We start from the raw sequence: 15,745 nt of genomic DNA, 5'->3' as shown, positions 1-15,745 counted from the left end.
GACCCACTAGAGTTTTATGGGTGAGTCCAGATCATACTGGAAAAAGACAAAATTACAGTTTGTTAGAAAAATCAGAAAAGTAGAAGGGCTAGGCTTATTTCTTTTTCCTGTGGAGACTGAACTAAGGGCTTCCACATCTTTTTGGTCTGTATAAGTGTTCTTGTGGGACTTGAAGTAATGGAACTTGAGAGCAATGTTTGGGTTCGAGCTGTATTGCAGGAGATCTTAGAAACTCTCAGATTGGAAAGGTCAAAACTTAGGGTACTTGGTGCTTGTCTATGGATACATAAAGGCCTTGAGTTGGTCTTTCATCATTCCTTTGTGACTGAGGGATCAGCAGACTGGGAGAGGGACCCCAGCAAGGGTTAGGGGAAGAAGGTTGAGCTAAGGCCATTTAAACCCTGGGGAAAACACAAGTGTCTCACATGAGGCCACGGGAATCACGGGTTGACCAGGCTACAGTTAGAGACCTCCTTTTATGATTTTCTTCTAGGTCACAGGAGGCAAAAGGGGCACGGGGCACCCACCACAAATGACAATTTGTGGTATTTAAAGCAGCAAGCAGTACAAGCTAACCAAATATTTTTGAAGTATAAATTTTTATCTGGTTCTCCACTGCAAAGACTGACTTATGTTTATATTCACTTAATATATTTTTTAAAAAGGACAAGAACAATTGTAGACTAAACAGCATTTGCTAATCACAGAGTCTTTGGCATTAGACACTGCCAAATTCGAATTGTATTCTGCCTCTCACAAGCTGTGTGACCTCTGAGCCATGGTGTTCTCCTCTATAAATGGGGAAAACACTAGGGATTGCTGGAAGGATTAAATGAGAAAATTCATGCAAAACTATAACCCCAGGGCTTGATATATAATAAATATTAGTAACTAATATCACAATCATGGGACCAGTAAGAACAACAATAAAATAAATCATGGAATTAACAATGGTTCTGTTCAAATTCCACAGAGCACAGCTCCACTGAGCTTGGAGAGTCAGAAGCAGAGAGATGAGGCCCAACAGGCTCACCAGCTGGAAAAGACGCGGGGGTCAGATGTTGCTGAAACTACATTTCCCAGCAGCCCCTGGGCCCCAGTGTCTCGGTTTCTCATTTCCGGGTCTGTCATGTGACTCCCCGGCGGCACCATGGCGGAAGCAGAGGAGCAGGTAAAGGCTGAAACTGCTAGGCGAGGGGGTGAGCGGTGAGGGTGAGGCCGTCGGGGCTTGGAGCGGAGCTTGCGGGGGTGCGGAGCTGTGGGAGGGCGAGGGAGGCCCACAGCCGGGCGCGCGGCTGGCGAAAGTCCATTTCCGGGAGCAGAGAGGCGGGTGGGATGGCTGATACCGTGGGCCGGGGGCGGGGGGAGCGCTCCGACACACCGCCGGGTTTCGTGAGGCGGCCTTCCTTTGCCGCCGCCTTTGTGGCCTGTCCTCCGTGAAATTTTGGCTTGAAGGCAGCCTGGCTGTCCCAGGGACTGACTGCCCTTGGGGAAGCGTAAGCGATGGCTTGAATTTTGAGGCCAGGTGACTGAAATTTAAGTTCCTTTCCAGTCGAAGTTAAGGCAGTTAGAGTTGATTTGTAAAAGGGCTGGCTGGGAGAGAGTAGATGAGTTTTGTTTCGTACCTATTGTTTTTAGGTACAAAGCTAAGTCACCTATGGTGTGCAGCACTGGTTAAGTGCATTTGTTCTGGAGCAAAAATATCTAGGCTCCAGTGCTGGTTCTCTTTCTTAATATGTGACATTGGGCTATTTAACTTTAAATATAAGTTGGAGATATAAGAGTAACGTTCTCAGAGACTGGTTTAATGTAGAATAAGTTAGTACAACAGTTAAAGTGCTTAGTAAAAGTTGGGGTCAGTAAAAGTTACATGAGAATATTTGTTGCTGGCAGGCAGAACATCAGATGGCAAAGCCAGTCCACACTTGGCAATGAGGCGCTTGAGTTTAGAGAAGTTGTTAGTGATGGCGTTAGAGTTATTTTCCTACAGGCAATAGTGGTAGTCAAACTGCATACAGTTTGTTGAAACGAAAAAATGGTATCAAGAAGACAGAAAAGTGCAGACAAAGGCCAGAATGTGAGGAAATACCTTATTTTTCCATTTCCAGGGTCATTTCAGGTTGTCAGTGTTTTTCCTTACAAATTAACAGGGTCATCAGTTTCCATAATTGCCTCTAAAAGGTGATTTATGATGAGCTGTACCATAACAAAAGAAGTTTAGTTGATAATTTATACCATTTGTGACATACTTAATTTACATAATGAAAATTTGCCCTCGGTACATTTGATATATATTAGTAATTAAGAAATAAGGTAGAAATTTGGTTTGGGTGGTCATTGTGATAACAGGAGTGTTGCTTCCAACCACTGAAGCCTCCCTTTTCCAATCCAGTCATTTCAAAGGAAAAATGCTCCTTAAGCACATGTAATTTCATGAGTCATTGCTAGGTTTGATGATAGTGTAAGATTGGTTTTCACACTGTTGGTCTTTCAGGTTGAAATATAGCTTATTTGTAGTTTGATTTAAAAGCAAAAAGCCAAGATCTTAGATACAAGGTAGTAGAAATGGAGAAAGTTGCTCTTAGTATTTGTTTACTACTGTTTTGTGTAGAAGAGAAGTTTGGCAAAGCTGTCTGATGTAAAAAGCACACATAGAATGTTAGTGATATAATAAGAATGCTCTGAATTTTTATAGCACTTTTCAGTGTAAACCCTTCACGTCACATTTGGTCCTCACAAAAGAATTCTGTATGGTAAATGTTTATTCTGATATATAAGTCAGGACAAGGCACCTCCTATGTTCCAGACCTTCTAATGGCTTCCTGTTGTGCTCTGAGGAAAAGCCAGACTCCTTTAGAATACCTGAGTTGTCCTATAGGACCTTGCCCCAGATGCTCCTTCTCCCTTTTCTGACTTCATTTTCCACTACTCTTTTCTGCTTTCCTTCTGTCACTGGGCATCAGCTATACGTGGCTTTCTTACTGTTCCTTCAACTGGCTGGCATGTTTCTACCTCAGGGCCTTTGCTCATGCTGCACCCCTTTTTTGACCCCAGATAATCTATAGGGCTTTCTCCCTCAATTCCTTCATGTCTTTGTCCAAGTGTTATCTTTTTCAGTGAGATCTTCTTTGATCATTCTTTGAAACCTCTTTCTTGCATTATTTTCCTTCTTAACACTTAATACTCATCACCATCTGACATAGGACGTTTTAAAATTTCTGTTTATTTGTTCTGTATGTTTTTGTGTTCATTTCTGTATATTCTCCCCATTAGAATGTAAGCTTCAGGATGGCAAGGATTTGTTCACTGCTGTTTGCCTGATACCTAGAATAGTGTCACAATATGGGTTAAATGATTGAATTTTATACATAAGCAAATGGAAATTCAGACACCTAAAGTAACTTATTCAGGCTTGTATCTGTAATAAACCTCCAGTTTTCTATTGCCAAAGCTCACAGTTTTTCACTAGAATACCCCATTCCATCTTTTAAAAAATACTTACGAACTTAATTCTAATTATTTATTTATTATTATTATTTTTACTTTATGAAATAGAATGAGCCCTTATCACCTTAATAAATGTCCTTCAAGTTGTAATTTCGCCTTTGACACTTTAACAGTCTGCATACAGTTAGAGTAGGCATTCATCCCCCTATCAGTATCATTCTCAAAAAGACCAATATTTTGTCAGTTGCAGAAAGAAGCAAACATTCACCAAAAGTCCTGTTTATTTTTTAAAACTAGTAAATAATTGTACCTATAGTATCAGTCCTTTATAGATTAAAAATGGTTAGACTTTTCTCACCCTGCTTGATTTGTGCATTTCACAGTAAGGAAGCCATTAAAATCTGGCCTCTTGCGGAGCCTGGGTGGCTCAGATGGTTAAGCATCTGCCTTCAGCTCGGGTCATGATCCCAGAGTCCTGGGATCGAGCCCCATGTCCGGCTCCTGGCTCATTGGGGAGCCTGCTTCTTCCTCTGCCTCTCCCCCTGCTCGTGCTCTCACTCTCTGTCTCTCTGTATCCCTGTGTCTTGAGTGAATAAATAAAAAAATCTTAAAAAAAAAAAAAAATAAAATCTGGCCTCTTGTATACAGTTTTTTGAAGGCTAAAAGTTCACAAAATTGGAGTTAAATAAGTTTGCTAATTTTTCTCTTCTGCCACTTTGAACCTTTTAGAAAATCTTGACATATTTTTTCCCCCCAGAACGCTTTAAGAACTGAGATGTGCGGGGCACCTGGGTGGCTCAGTCGTTGGGCATCTGCCTTCGACTCGGGTCATGATCCCAGAGTCCTGGGATCAAGCCCCGCATCAGGCTCCCTGCTCAGCAGGAAGCCTGCTTCTCCCGCTCCCACTTCCCCTGCTTGTGATCCCTCTCTTGCTATGTCTCTCTCTGTCAAATAAATAAATAAAATCTTAAAAAAAACAAACAAACTGAGATGTGTATTAAAATTAGCTACGATGACGGGTTAGGTCAAAGGAAGTTTTTTACCTTGGCATCATGCACTGTAAATACAAGCAAGCAGCCCTTTATGATGAGCAAGACAAAGCTAAATCTCTCCTCTTAACTTTTCTGAGCATTGTATTCTTTGGTGATTGTTTTTTTCCCCCCTTTAATTTTAGAAAGAACCAAAATAGTAAGATCTGTACTGAATTAACATAATGTGAAGTAGTTCATAGGCTCTCAAACTAGAAAATCACTTTTTTGGATATGATTGAACATTTTTTTGTCATTGGGAAATCTTTGTTTATGCTGAGAATGCTGAAGGTAGTTTGCAGAAATAACTACATACATATTTTATAGTTCACAGAAAGGGCTAATACCTTATATTCTGCCTGGAAATCTTCTAAACAGCAGTTTTACTTAGCTTTAAAATGATTTATAGTTGACCTTCATTATCACAGATGCCCAACAGTATTTGTTCATACCTCTGTTACGGATAACATTCTGCTTGAAGTCTGGTTGTTTGTGTATTTGTCTTATCTCTACTACAGATTGCTGAGTCCTCAAGAATAAGGACAGAGCTTACTCATGTCTGTATCTCTCAGAAGGCTAGTGCTTTGCAGGTACTAGGTGCTTAATAAAATGTTTAAATGAATTCATTAGGGGGAGAAGAGCCTTCTGAATTGAAAATGTCAAATTATGAGTAAGATGCAGTATAATTCGTGTTGTTTTATCTTAACTTGAAACTTTTTTTTTTAAGATTTTATTTATTTGACAGAGAGAGAGAGAGCGAGAGAGGGAACAAGCAGGGGGAGTGGGAGAGGGGGAAGCAGGCTCCCCACCAAGCAGGGAGCCTGATGCAGGGCTCGATCCCAGGACCCTGGGATCATGACCTGAGCCGAAGGCAGACACTAAACGACTGAGCCCCCCAGGTGCCCTTACCTTGAAACTTTTGGAAGTTAACTAATTCAAATGTATTATAGATTACATTTCCTACATTTTGTACTCTGCCATCCCCCCAGGTACCTGTTCATCTTTCCAACCAACCATCAGGGAACCTAGTCTATTGAAATATTTGATCAGTCAGACCACCTGTTCCTTAAGAGAGTAGCATTTCTTTTTTGAATTTTCCCTCTACATTTTAGAATTTGGGGAAATGTTATCCTTATCGTAGAGCATTTACTTATTATCAGATGGCAGATCATGAGCACGTATACTCCCATGTGATTGTGCCCTGTGTGTAAAATAAAAGTCAGACCAACAAATATTTGCCTCAGTTCTCTTGCCTGCAAGTTGGGGCATTTACTCTCCAGAACTCTTGTGAGTATGAAATGAGATAAAGTATGTTAAAGTGGCCAGCTCAAAGTGTCTTCTGTCGGACAACAGTTTATTATCCAAACTTGGGCTTTGCTCAAGTATGCAGTATTCTCTCTCTCTCTCTTTTTTTTTTTTTTTTACAGTTTGATCAAGATCTTTTAAAAGCAACTTCACTAGTAACTAAAGAAGAAACAGAGCCCCAAACCAGAGTTTGCTAAAACACAGGATCAGAGAAATTTTCAGAGGATCCACTCTTTACCATCATGAAACTAAATTGTACTCACAAATTAGCTGGACGCACTTATTGCCTTATGGGTTTTTCCTCTCCTCTTTGTCTAGGCTGGCTGGCTGAAGGCCAGTGTCACCAGCTGATTATTCGTGGTCTCTCTAGTACCCATGTTACCACCTTAGGGAGGGAGCACTCCTCAGGTCTGGGGTTCTGTGTTTCATGCAGCTCCCCATTCTTGGCTGTTCAGTCACCCTTGCCTTTGTTTCTTCTGGGAACTTGGTTCCTTCCTCAGTGTTTTTGTTACCAAATGCTTGTGATTCTAAGCTCTAATTTAGACTTACTGCCTCAGAATCTGTGAAGATGGGAGCATTTGCCTGGGTATTAGCCAATTCCCCAAACTGAGTTTATGTGATTGTGATGCAAAAGTCAGATTTGGCACTGGGTCACTAGGTCACCTAGCTGGTCCCTTTTTCCACCCTGAGCAGACATTCAGGTTTTCCTTCCTTTGCAGACTACAATGAGTACGGTAGCTAAGCCTGGGGGGGCTCAACGGGTTTGGTAACCTGAGTCTGCCCACTCTTGTCCACTCCCCAGGTACTCTTTCATCTTTCCTACTCAACCAGCCTAGTACTGAGTGCCCCAAACTGGCCACAGCTTCTTTGAGCTTTTTGAAATGGAGGTGTTGATGATACAGGGTTATCAGATATGTGTCACATAAATATATCTTCTTATCTCTGCCTGTGTCCAACATTGGGATCTCTCTCACCCTGTCTTCCATTAAGCTTAGCTGTGTCACACATTCTGTTGGGAAGGAGAGAAGGTGGCATTGCAGTTGAGTGTTTCAGGTCTATCCCCAAGCCAGGCTGATTTCCTGGGGCCTGGTCTCTGCTCTGTTTCTTCATCCTGCAGACATCGGGCTGGCCTCCCTTGGGTTCCAGCCTCCATTTCTCCCCCAAATTCTGCGCACCCCCCCCCAACAGTGTATAGATTCAAGTGGTCACACGTCAAGGCACCGGGATTGTTGGATATGTGATTGAATTTAAGGGATTGGTTTGCAAAAGAAGTTGAGTTTAGCTTTCAGCTGTTGCCCAGATTTTGTCCAGCTCCACATTTGCATCACTCTGTGCCTTCTAGCTCATCATGTTTGCTTCAAACAGAATAGTGCATTTTTTTATTGTGGTAAAATATAATATTTACCACTTTAACCATCGTTAAGTGTATGATTCAGTAGCATTAAGTCCATTTAAGTCCAACTAACCCCCCATCACTCCCCTCCCCAGCCCCTAGTCTATTCTATTTTCTGTCTCATATAAGTGGAATCTACAATATGTGTCTGGTTTATTTCACTTAGAGAACAGCCCAGTTTTGTAACTTATATTTTCAGGATTTGAGGTTCTTTGCGAGAGAGAATGAGAGAGAGAGAGAGCACGAGATGGGGGAGGGTCAGAGGGAGAAACAGACTCCCGGCTGAGCAGGGAGCCCGTTACGGGACTCGATCTGGGATTTCAGGATCATGACCTAAGCCGAAGGCAGTCGCTTAGCCAAATGAGCCACCCAGGCGCCCCCAGGATTTGAAGTTCTTTAAAAGATAGTGTGAAGTTAAAAAATGTTTGAAAACCACTGACTCTGAATTGTAACCTTCCTCACTGTTGAGCCTAGCTTTTGGATCCCTCACTGAGACATTTACTTCCTGTCTTCTGGTTTGCCCCTCAGTCTCTAGAACATTAAGCAGAGGGGCTTACTGAGTGGCTGAAGCTAAGAAATAGCAGGCCAGGCTGATTCCTGAAGGCACTCATGCATTGCATTGGGAGGATTGTGGACAAAAGTGTGATTCTTTTTTTTTTTTGAGGCCACAGCTACGTCTGGGAGATTTGTGCTGGTGCCGGGGGTCAGTTTGAGAGTGTCTTGGAATAAATATTCTCATTGATACCAGCAGCCACAGGAAGCTTCTCTGACAGCCTGGTTTTCCCCGAAGGCTCAGTTTTCTGAGAGCTGCATGCCTCATGGTGTCAGATGCTGGCACTGTGTACTTTTTGGTACAGAGCAAGATTATAATTTGATTTTGAGTTTTTGGTTGAAATTGCTGGGTTGGGACTTATGCTTTTGTTTTAAAGGAGAACATAAATGGGACATTTGCCCTTTTCCCGCATGTGCCTATTTGAATGGATTTCAGATAAGAAAAAAAAATGTCCTTAGGTTTAATGGAATTTTTCTGGAAACAGTAATCCAGTGTCCTTCTAGAGTTCTTGAGTTGGGGAATAGGAATCTAGGTGCAGGTCATTGGCATGGTTATCAAAGCCTCATTTTGCTGATGTTAGTAACTTAATATTCAGGAGTAGTCAGGGACAGAAAGGGTGTCAGAAGTCATTAGGTTCAGCCTTTAAGCCTCGGTGTTCTTACCTCAAGGGTCATTAGGAAATTCTAAGATGCTAGGTGCAAAGCATTTAGCATTGTGGGGATATATGTAATAGATGTTCAGTAAAGCTGTCAGAATAGTGACTGTTAATAATAAATGGAGTGTGTCCAAAAGAGAAGGTTCAGGATGGTAAGTGGACGAGAACTAGGATCTGGGGATGTTAGCACAGAGGAAAAACAGTTTAGAAGGGCAGACGTGATATGTGTCATTAACTCTGTGGAGAACTGTCAGGTAGTAGAAGAATTGGATTTTTTATGTGTCTTATTGGTGCTAAGAACAAAACTTACTGTGGAGAGAGTGTAGCTCCAAATTAATAAGAATTTTCTAATACTTAGAAGAACATTCAAACTAAATGGGCCACATTGGGATTTAGAGCAGATTCTTGGGTTCATCGTGGGTAATGATACAACAACAATAAAATTCTTAAGTACAGGTAACATTCGTCCCCATTTTACAGATGGCCTTTCAGAGCAGGAACTGTATTGTCCACAAGGCCATTCCATAGGCTACCTGCCACCTGCCAGGTTCTTCCTAATTTTCCATGAATGAAATTAAAATGTTTTCAAACACCAGATTTGTGTTTATCCTGCTATACAATTTGCACCGAGTAATATATGCATCTAACTTGCTTTAAAATGTTTATTTTTTTCTTGAAAAATATTAGTTACATCTAAAATGTCCTTGCCCCATTTTTTTGTTCTTTCTTTATCTCATGGATTGTTGTAAAATGCTTACATTCAGTGTCAGCATATTAGTTGTAACCTTTTATTGCTATTGATATCTATAAGTACGTTAAGTAAATCTTCATTTTGCTGACCTCTTTGAGGATGCGTGGCATCAGCAGATTCTCTCTTTCAGTGGACAGGTGAGAGATTAGCAGGATCAAGTCAATTTTTCCCTTTTTGCTTTGTTTTCTCCAGAGCAGCAAGATTCATTGTCTAGCAAGGGGGAAACTGTGTTAAATGGCAGAATTTGTCTTCCGGTTAATGGTTTAAAGAGTGAATGTAAATTATAGAGCTTGTTTGCACAATGTCTGTTAGGTACCACTCTAGGGGAATTCTTTTGTAAAAAGCTGTTTAAGCAAGACAATCATTTTGACTTCAGATTAATAGCGCAGTGATTAATAGCACAAGGGCTTTTCAGTATAAAAATTGGCTTACAGATAATTTGAGATGGCAGTTTCCTCTTCCCTTCAAGCCTACTTTGCCAGACCCATTTCCATTTTTAGCGAAGGAAAGAGCCTTCTGTATACTCACATGACAGTTCCTGGGGCCATTCATTAACCTGCTGACCACTCGAGGGAGGTCAGCAGGAGCCGGGGGTCTGAGTGGCCCCAGAGTAACCATCTCAATCCTGCCAGATGTGGAAAGTTGTGGGAGGCCTATGAGAGTCACGCCGTGTGGGGTCCTTTCAACTGTAGTTGCAAATTAGTTCCCAGAAAAGGCAGGTGGATGTTGGTGGTGGGGATGTGGTAACTCTTTTCCCTTATCTTATTCTTTTGTCATCCTTCTGACCATTTTCCCCCTCTATGCTTTGTAGGAAACCGAGTCTCTTGAAGAATCTACAGATGAGTCTGAGGTAAGGTGGTCGTTTGGGAGCCTGAGGATTTCTTGCTTACCATGTTATCTTGACCTTGTTCTGCCTTGTTAAATGTGACATTGCTGGGGCCTGGGGTCGTAAAGTAGGGCCATAGGTGATTGAGCCTTGGGGAAGAACGTGACAATTGTCTTTAAAAATGTTAAATGGATTGACTTAAATGAACAGGAAAAGGAATGCTTTCTCCTGATCTTGAATAGTAATTTAACCTGAAGTATGTTGGCAGTGGGAAATTTGATGCAAAGTTTTACAGACTAATCTTGACACAGAAAATCTGTTATTTTAGGGGCCCCTGGGTAGCTCAGTCGGTTAAGCATCTGACTCTTGATTTCAGCTCAGGTCATGATCTCAAGCCCAAGTTGGGCTCCCCGCTGGGTGTGGAGCCTGCTTAAGATTTTCTCTCTCCCTCTGCCCCTTCCCCCCTCCACCACTTTTGCATGGGATCTTTCTCTCTTTCATAAATAAATAAATAAATAATAAATAAATTTTAAAGCAACCACTGTAGGTTCTGCAATATTTATTCTTTCTTCATTCTTCTAATGAATACGACATGCTCACTGGTGTAATTTCTAAATCATTGAAATTATAGTTTATTTCATAAAATAAGAAGGAAAGTAACTACTTGAAAAACTATTAAGGAGCTAAGTTGTGCTAAAGATTATATTTTAAGGAGAATAAAGTAATATATAAGGGTGGGCTTTTTAAAAAAATTTTTCTTTTTAAGAGTATGCATAAGATATAAGTTTAACACAAATTAGTGAACTTACAATTTTATGGATGGACTAATAATGATAATCATATTTTTTCCTTTTATTATTTCATTTAGCTCAGAGGAATGAAAAAATATCTATGATAACCTGCTGGAAATTCACACCAATGTGACTGTAACCAGTATAGTCTATAAATTTAGGTTGATATTGTATATAGTGATTATATGGATTTTGTTTGCTTTTTCAGGGAAAAGACAGCCTTAAGCATATTCATCTAGAGAACATGTTATATATTACGCTGTTAGGCATTTGCAGTTTGGCCATAAAGGCATGGTTCCTAATGTTTGCACTGCTGAGGACCTCAGATCCTCTCTTTGGGGCTCCCGATAAGGCACTACAGAGTTTGCTTATAGATACGGTGTAATATGTGTTGATGTTTAATCAAATACTGAAAAGCAGTTTAGCTTACCATTCTCATTTTTGGAGATTTCTGGTTAACCATATTCTCAGAATCACTGGTATAGAATTCTGCAGTGTTGGAATCCTGTCCAAGAATTTCATTTCAGAGGTGAGGAGGATGTTGGCAGTCACCTAAATAAATCTTTCCACACATCCTTCAGATACTAAACAGATCCATAAGGAGAGCAAACAAAAGACACATAACTCATGCCTCCAACGTAATCAGGAAACAGGGTGTGCTGTAAACTTCAGTATAAGTGGGGAAATACATATCCAAAACCATTTATTAAAGAAAATGCACTTCATTTACCCGTGTAACTAAGAGACCTAGTAAACCATTTAAATACCTCATCCCCTTCGTAGGAGCTGTCCAGGCAATATGAGACTTGGAATGGCAGGGAGCATCCATTCAAAAAAATATAGTAAGAAAATCAAGTGAGAACCAAACATTTTCAGCTAAAACGATCAGCAGCATAGCACTCCATCATGAATTGAATGTCTTTAAACAAGCATTTGCAGATAGGAAAAACTATCTTTCCACCAGAAATTTTAAAACTCAGAATAGAAATGGACAAAAAACTAGGAAGGGAGGAAGTAAGAGTTGACCACTCAGGAAAGAAATGAAAGGAAAAGATCGTTCTTTTAAAATCGAAGGAACTGAGACCCCCAAAGGTAACCTGACTGTCTAACATCAGACACCTGGTTCACGGGAGAAATGAGTTCAAACTCTAGCCCCCAGATCTGGGCTCTTCCCATCATTTTGCCTCCTGGCTCTGGTGTCTTCTGCATCGGCTGGGACTGAGGGACTGTGGAGGCGGGTCTTCATATCTCAGCTATACTTTATACCTGCTGTGTGGCCGTGGGCATAACATCCAGCTCCTGTATTCCTCAGTTCCCTCAAGTGGTTCCTGTGTGTGGTTGTGGTTAGGGTTAGGTAAGACTGCTGTTTGCGAAGCATCTCATGGGAAACCCTCCATGAAAGCTAGTGGTCCTCAGCCTGTATTTTAGAAGTAGTGCTGGTGCTTCTTTTGCAGCTTCAGCTGCGAGGCTTGGAGAGACTCCTCGAGACTCTGGGACACAGAGCGGCTACTGTCCCAGATAGTACAGCTTCTAGTCGGTTCATGGGCCAACAAAGGAGTCAGGCTGGTGATAGGCCAAGTTTGGGCTTTTAAGTATAGTGAGTTGGTTTATAATCTAATCTTTGGAGCTGTTTGTCCTGGTGTCTCAGTTTGAATCACTTTCCAGATCCAGGATCGAGATTGTGAGACATTGTTCTGTTGCCAAAGAATCTTTATTTTTCCTTTTCTCTTCTTCCTCTATCACCCCAGTGGGTTTTGCACTGTTAATTCGGCTTTTACAGGGCAGGCATTTCCTTCATGTACTTCTGCCTCTTTATTCAAGTGCTCAAATAGTTTCCATTTCTGCAAACAACAGTTGTAACGATTTATCTGCTCCCTTATGAAATACTGCATTTCTTTTAGACTGGGCTTTTATACTGGGAAGACCCTAGTGTTAGGTTATTCTGAAATTCTTCTTTTTAAAATTTTTAAATTCATTTTTAATTAAAAATTTTTTAATTGTGGTAAAATGCATATAACATAGAATTTGCCATCTTGGGGCACCTGAGTGGCTCAGTCAGTTAAGCGTCGACTCTTGATTTCAGTCATGAGATCAGGCCCTGTGTTGGGCTCACGCTCAGTGTGAAGTCTGCTTGAAATTCTCTCTGCCCATCTCCCCACCACTCGAGCTCTCTAAATAAATAAATAAAATCTTTAAAAAACTTGCTGTCTTACCATTTTTAAGTGTACAGTTTAGTATTGTTAAGTACATTCGCATAGCTGAGCAGCCTACCTCCAGAACTTGTTCATCTTACAAAACTGAAACTCTGTGCCCATCAAATTACAGCTCCCCATTCTTCCCCCCCACCCCCTGGCAACCGCCCTTCTACTTTCTGTGTCTGAATTTGACTGCTCTAGATACCTCATATTAGTGGAATCTTGCAGTATTGGTCTTTTTGGAACTGGCTTATTTCATTAAGCAGCATGCCCTCAAGGTTCATCTATTTTGTTGCATGTGTCAGAGAATTTCCTTCTTCTTTAAGGCTGAATAATATTCCACAGTATGTCCATACCACATTTTACCTGTTGATCCACTGATGGATACGACACTTGAGTTGCATTTACCTTTTGACTTTTGTGAACAATGTTGCAATGAACATGAGTTTAAAAAATATCTCTTTGAGACAACTGTTTTTCATTCTTTTGGATATGTACCCAAAAGTGGAATTGCTGGATCACATGGTAATTCTATTTTTAATTTCTTGAGGAACCGCTATACCCATTTTCCATAGAGACTGTACCACTTTATGTTCCCAGCAGGAATGAACAGGGGTTCTCATTTCTCCACATCTGTGCCAACACTTGTTTTTTCTCTTTTTCTGTTTGTTTTTATAGTAACCTTCCTGACAGGTGTGAGGTGATATTGTGGTTTTCTTTCATTTTCCTAGTGTTTACGTGATATCAAACATCTCTTCATAAGCTTGTCGGCCATTTGCATATTTTCTTTGAAGAAATGTCTATTCAAGTCCTTTGCCCTTTATTTTTTTTAAGATTTTATTTATTTATTTGACAGAAAGACAGCGAGAGAGGGAACACAAGCAGGGGGAATGGAAGAGGGAGAAGCAGGCTTCCTGTCGAGCAGGGAGCCTGACGTGGGGCTCGATCCCAGGACCCTGGGATCATGACCTGAGCCGAAGGCAGACGCTTAACGACCGAGCCACCCAGGCGCCCTCTTTGCCCATTTTTAAATCATGTTGTTTTGTTTTTTGTTGTTGAGTTGAGGAGTTCTTTATATATTCTGGATGTTAGTCCTTATCAGATAAAGATGGATGGATGGATGGATAGATAGATAAAGATAGAGATATACCTATTGTATTTATGTGTAACTCAACAACTTGTGAATAGGATAGATGAATAGATGGATTGACATATAGATACACATCTATAGAGTTGTGATTTAACTATATATAAAGAATATAAATAATATATAAAGAATATATCTATCTCTCTATATCCCTATTCAGTTATACAGTTTGCAATATTTGAATAATTCCTCCCATTCCATAGGTTGCCTTTTCACTGTTGAGTGTATTCTTTGATGCATAGAAGTTTTAAAATTTTGATGTAGTAGAGTTTATTTTTGCTTTTCTCCCTGTATCTTGGTGTCATATCCAAGAAATCATTGCCACGTCCAGTGTCATTGAAGTTTTTCCCTTATGTTTTCTTCCAACTTCTCATTTTGTGTGTTCAAGAAAGGAATATTAACTGCTCAGATTTGTCTGTGTTTTCTTCATTATTCTTGAAACCTGTAACCAAACGAAATGAACTTGCCGGGTGTAGTATAATTAATGTAATCGACAGTGGTGTATATGTCAGCACGTAAAACTTTTGAGAATTTTAAGTTGACTTTGCAGTTAAAGTAGAAATTCAGGGGTGCCTGGGTGGCTCAGTCGGTGGAGCAGTTGCCTTTGGCTCAGGTCATGATCCCAGGGTCCTGGAATGAGCCCCGCATAAGCCCTGCTTAGCAGGGAGCCTGCTTCTCCTTTCCCTCTGCTGGCCTGACGCTCCCCCTGCTTGTGCTCTCTCTATCTCTCTCTCTCTCTGTGTCAATAAATAAATAAAAGTTTTTTAAAAAGTAGAAATTCAAAACTGTATTAACAACCAAGAGAGTAAGTATGTTATTTAATAGGTAACATAGTTAAGGGTCTTGCCTTCATGTTAATACTAAATGAGTTGTGGCAAATTTTGTAGGATAACTAACTAAAGTGTTCCTTGCCTCTACTATTTTTTGTTTCTAATATATAATCCACTGTGTATTCCGCCTTGATACGACAAGCCAGACTGTTTCTTAAATGGTGTTTTACTCTTGAAAAGCATAACACAGAAGTGCATAACACAGAAGTATGTGTTCAAAAGAACTTCATTCCCATTTTGAAGCTCTAAGCTGCTTTCAGCGCTTGGGGACGATTGCTATGGTATGGGTGGTGGCAGAGTGCTGCAGGAGCCCAGAGGAGTGGCTGATTAGTCAGGAATGGCTTCGTTTGGAGTCGTCAAGAGTTAAATATGGAAGATGAATCTAGGCAGAGGCTGGGCGAGTCTTTGGGAAGAGACTGAGTGATGAAAGTGCATGCACGTAGTTGAAAATAGAGCTACCATATGATCCAGCAATTGCACTACTGGGTATTTACCCCAAAGATACAAATGTAGGGATCCGAAGGGGTACGTGCACCCCGATGTTTATAGCAGCAATGTCCACAATAGCCAAACTGTGGAAAGAGCCAAGACGTCCATCGACAGAGGAATGAATAAAGAAGATGTGGTATATATATACAATGGAATATTATGCAGCCATCAAAAAGAATGAAATCTTGCCATTTGCAATGACGTGGATGGAACTGGAGGGTATTATGCTGAGCAAAATAAGTCCATCAGAGAAAGACATGTATCATATGACCTCACTGATATGAGGAATTCTTAATCTCAGGAAACAAACTGAGGGTTGCTGGAGTGGGGGGTGG

At 40.7% G+C, this 15,745-nt stretch overlaps 1 protein-coding gene across 4 annotated transcripts in view; it reads left to right on the top strand.

The window, feature by feature from the left end:
- The first annotated feature begins 1,116 nt into the window (after positions 1 to 1,116).
- VPS41 (VPS41 subunit of HOPS complex) overlaps positions 1,117 to 15,745 on the top strand; it is a 162,409-nt gene continuing 147,780 nt past the window's right edge. For 2 of the 4 annotated variants that reach the window (XM_081800760.1, XM_081800757.1), the window contains exons 1-2: positions 1,117 to 1,171; positions 9,944 to 9,982. In XM_081800760.1, coding sequence (XP_081656886.1) covers positions 1,151 to 1,171; positions 9,944 to 9,982 — 60 coding nt within the window. In that variant the 5' untranslated portion in view covers positions 1,117 to 1,150. The remainder of the gene's footprint in view (positions 1,172 to 9,943; positions 9,983 to 15,745) is intronic. The other 2 variants (XM_081800759.1, XM_081800758.1) reach the window with 2 other exon arrangements.

The sequence above is a fragment of the Leptonychotes weddellii genome, chromosome 12, assembly GCF_054177405.1.
Source record: "Leptonychotes weddellii isolate Sample4059 chromosome 12, ASM5417740v2, whole genome shotgun sequence".
Classification (NCBI taxonomy): Eukaryota; Metazoa; Chordata; class Mammalia; order Carnivora; family Phocidae; genus Leptonychotes; species Leptonychotes weddellii.
The sequence above is the reverse complement of the archived record's forward strand: the minus strand, read 5'-3'. Positions and strand labels throughout refer to the sequence as shown.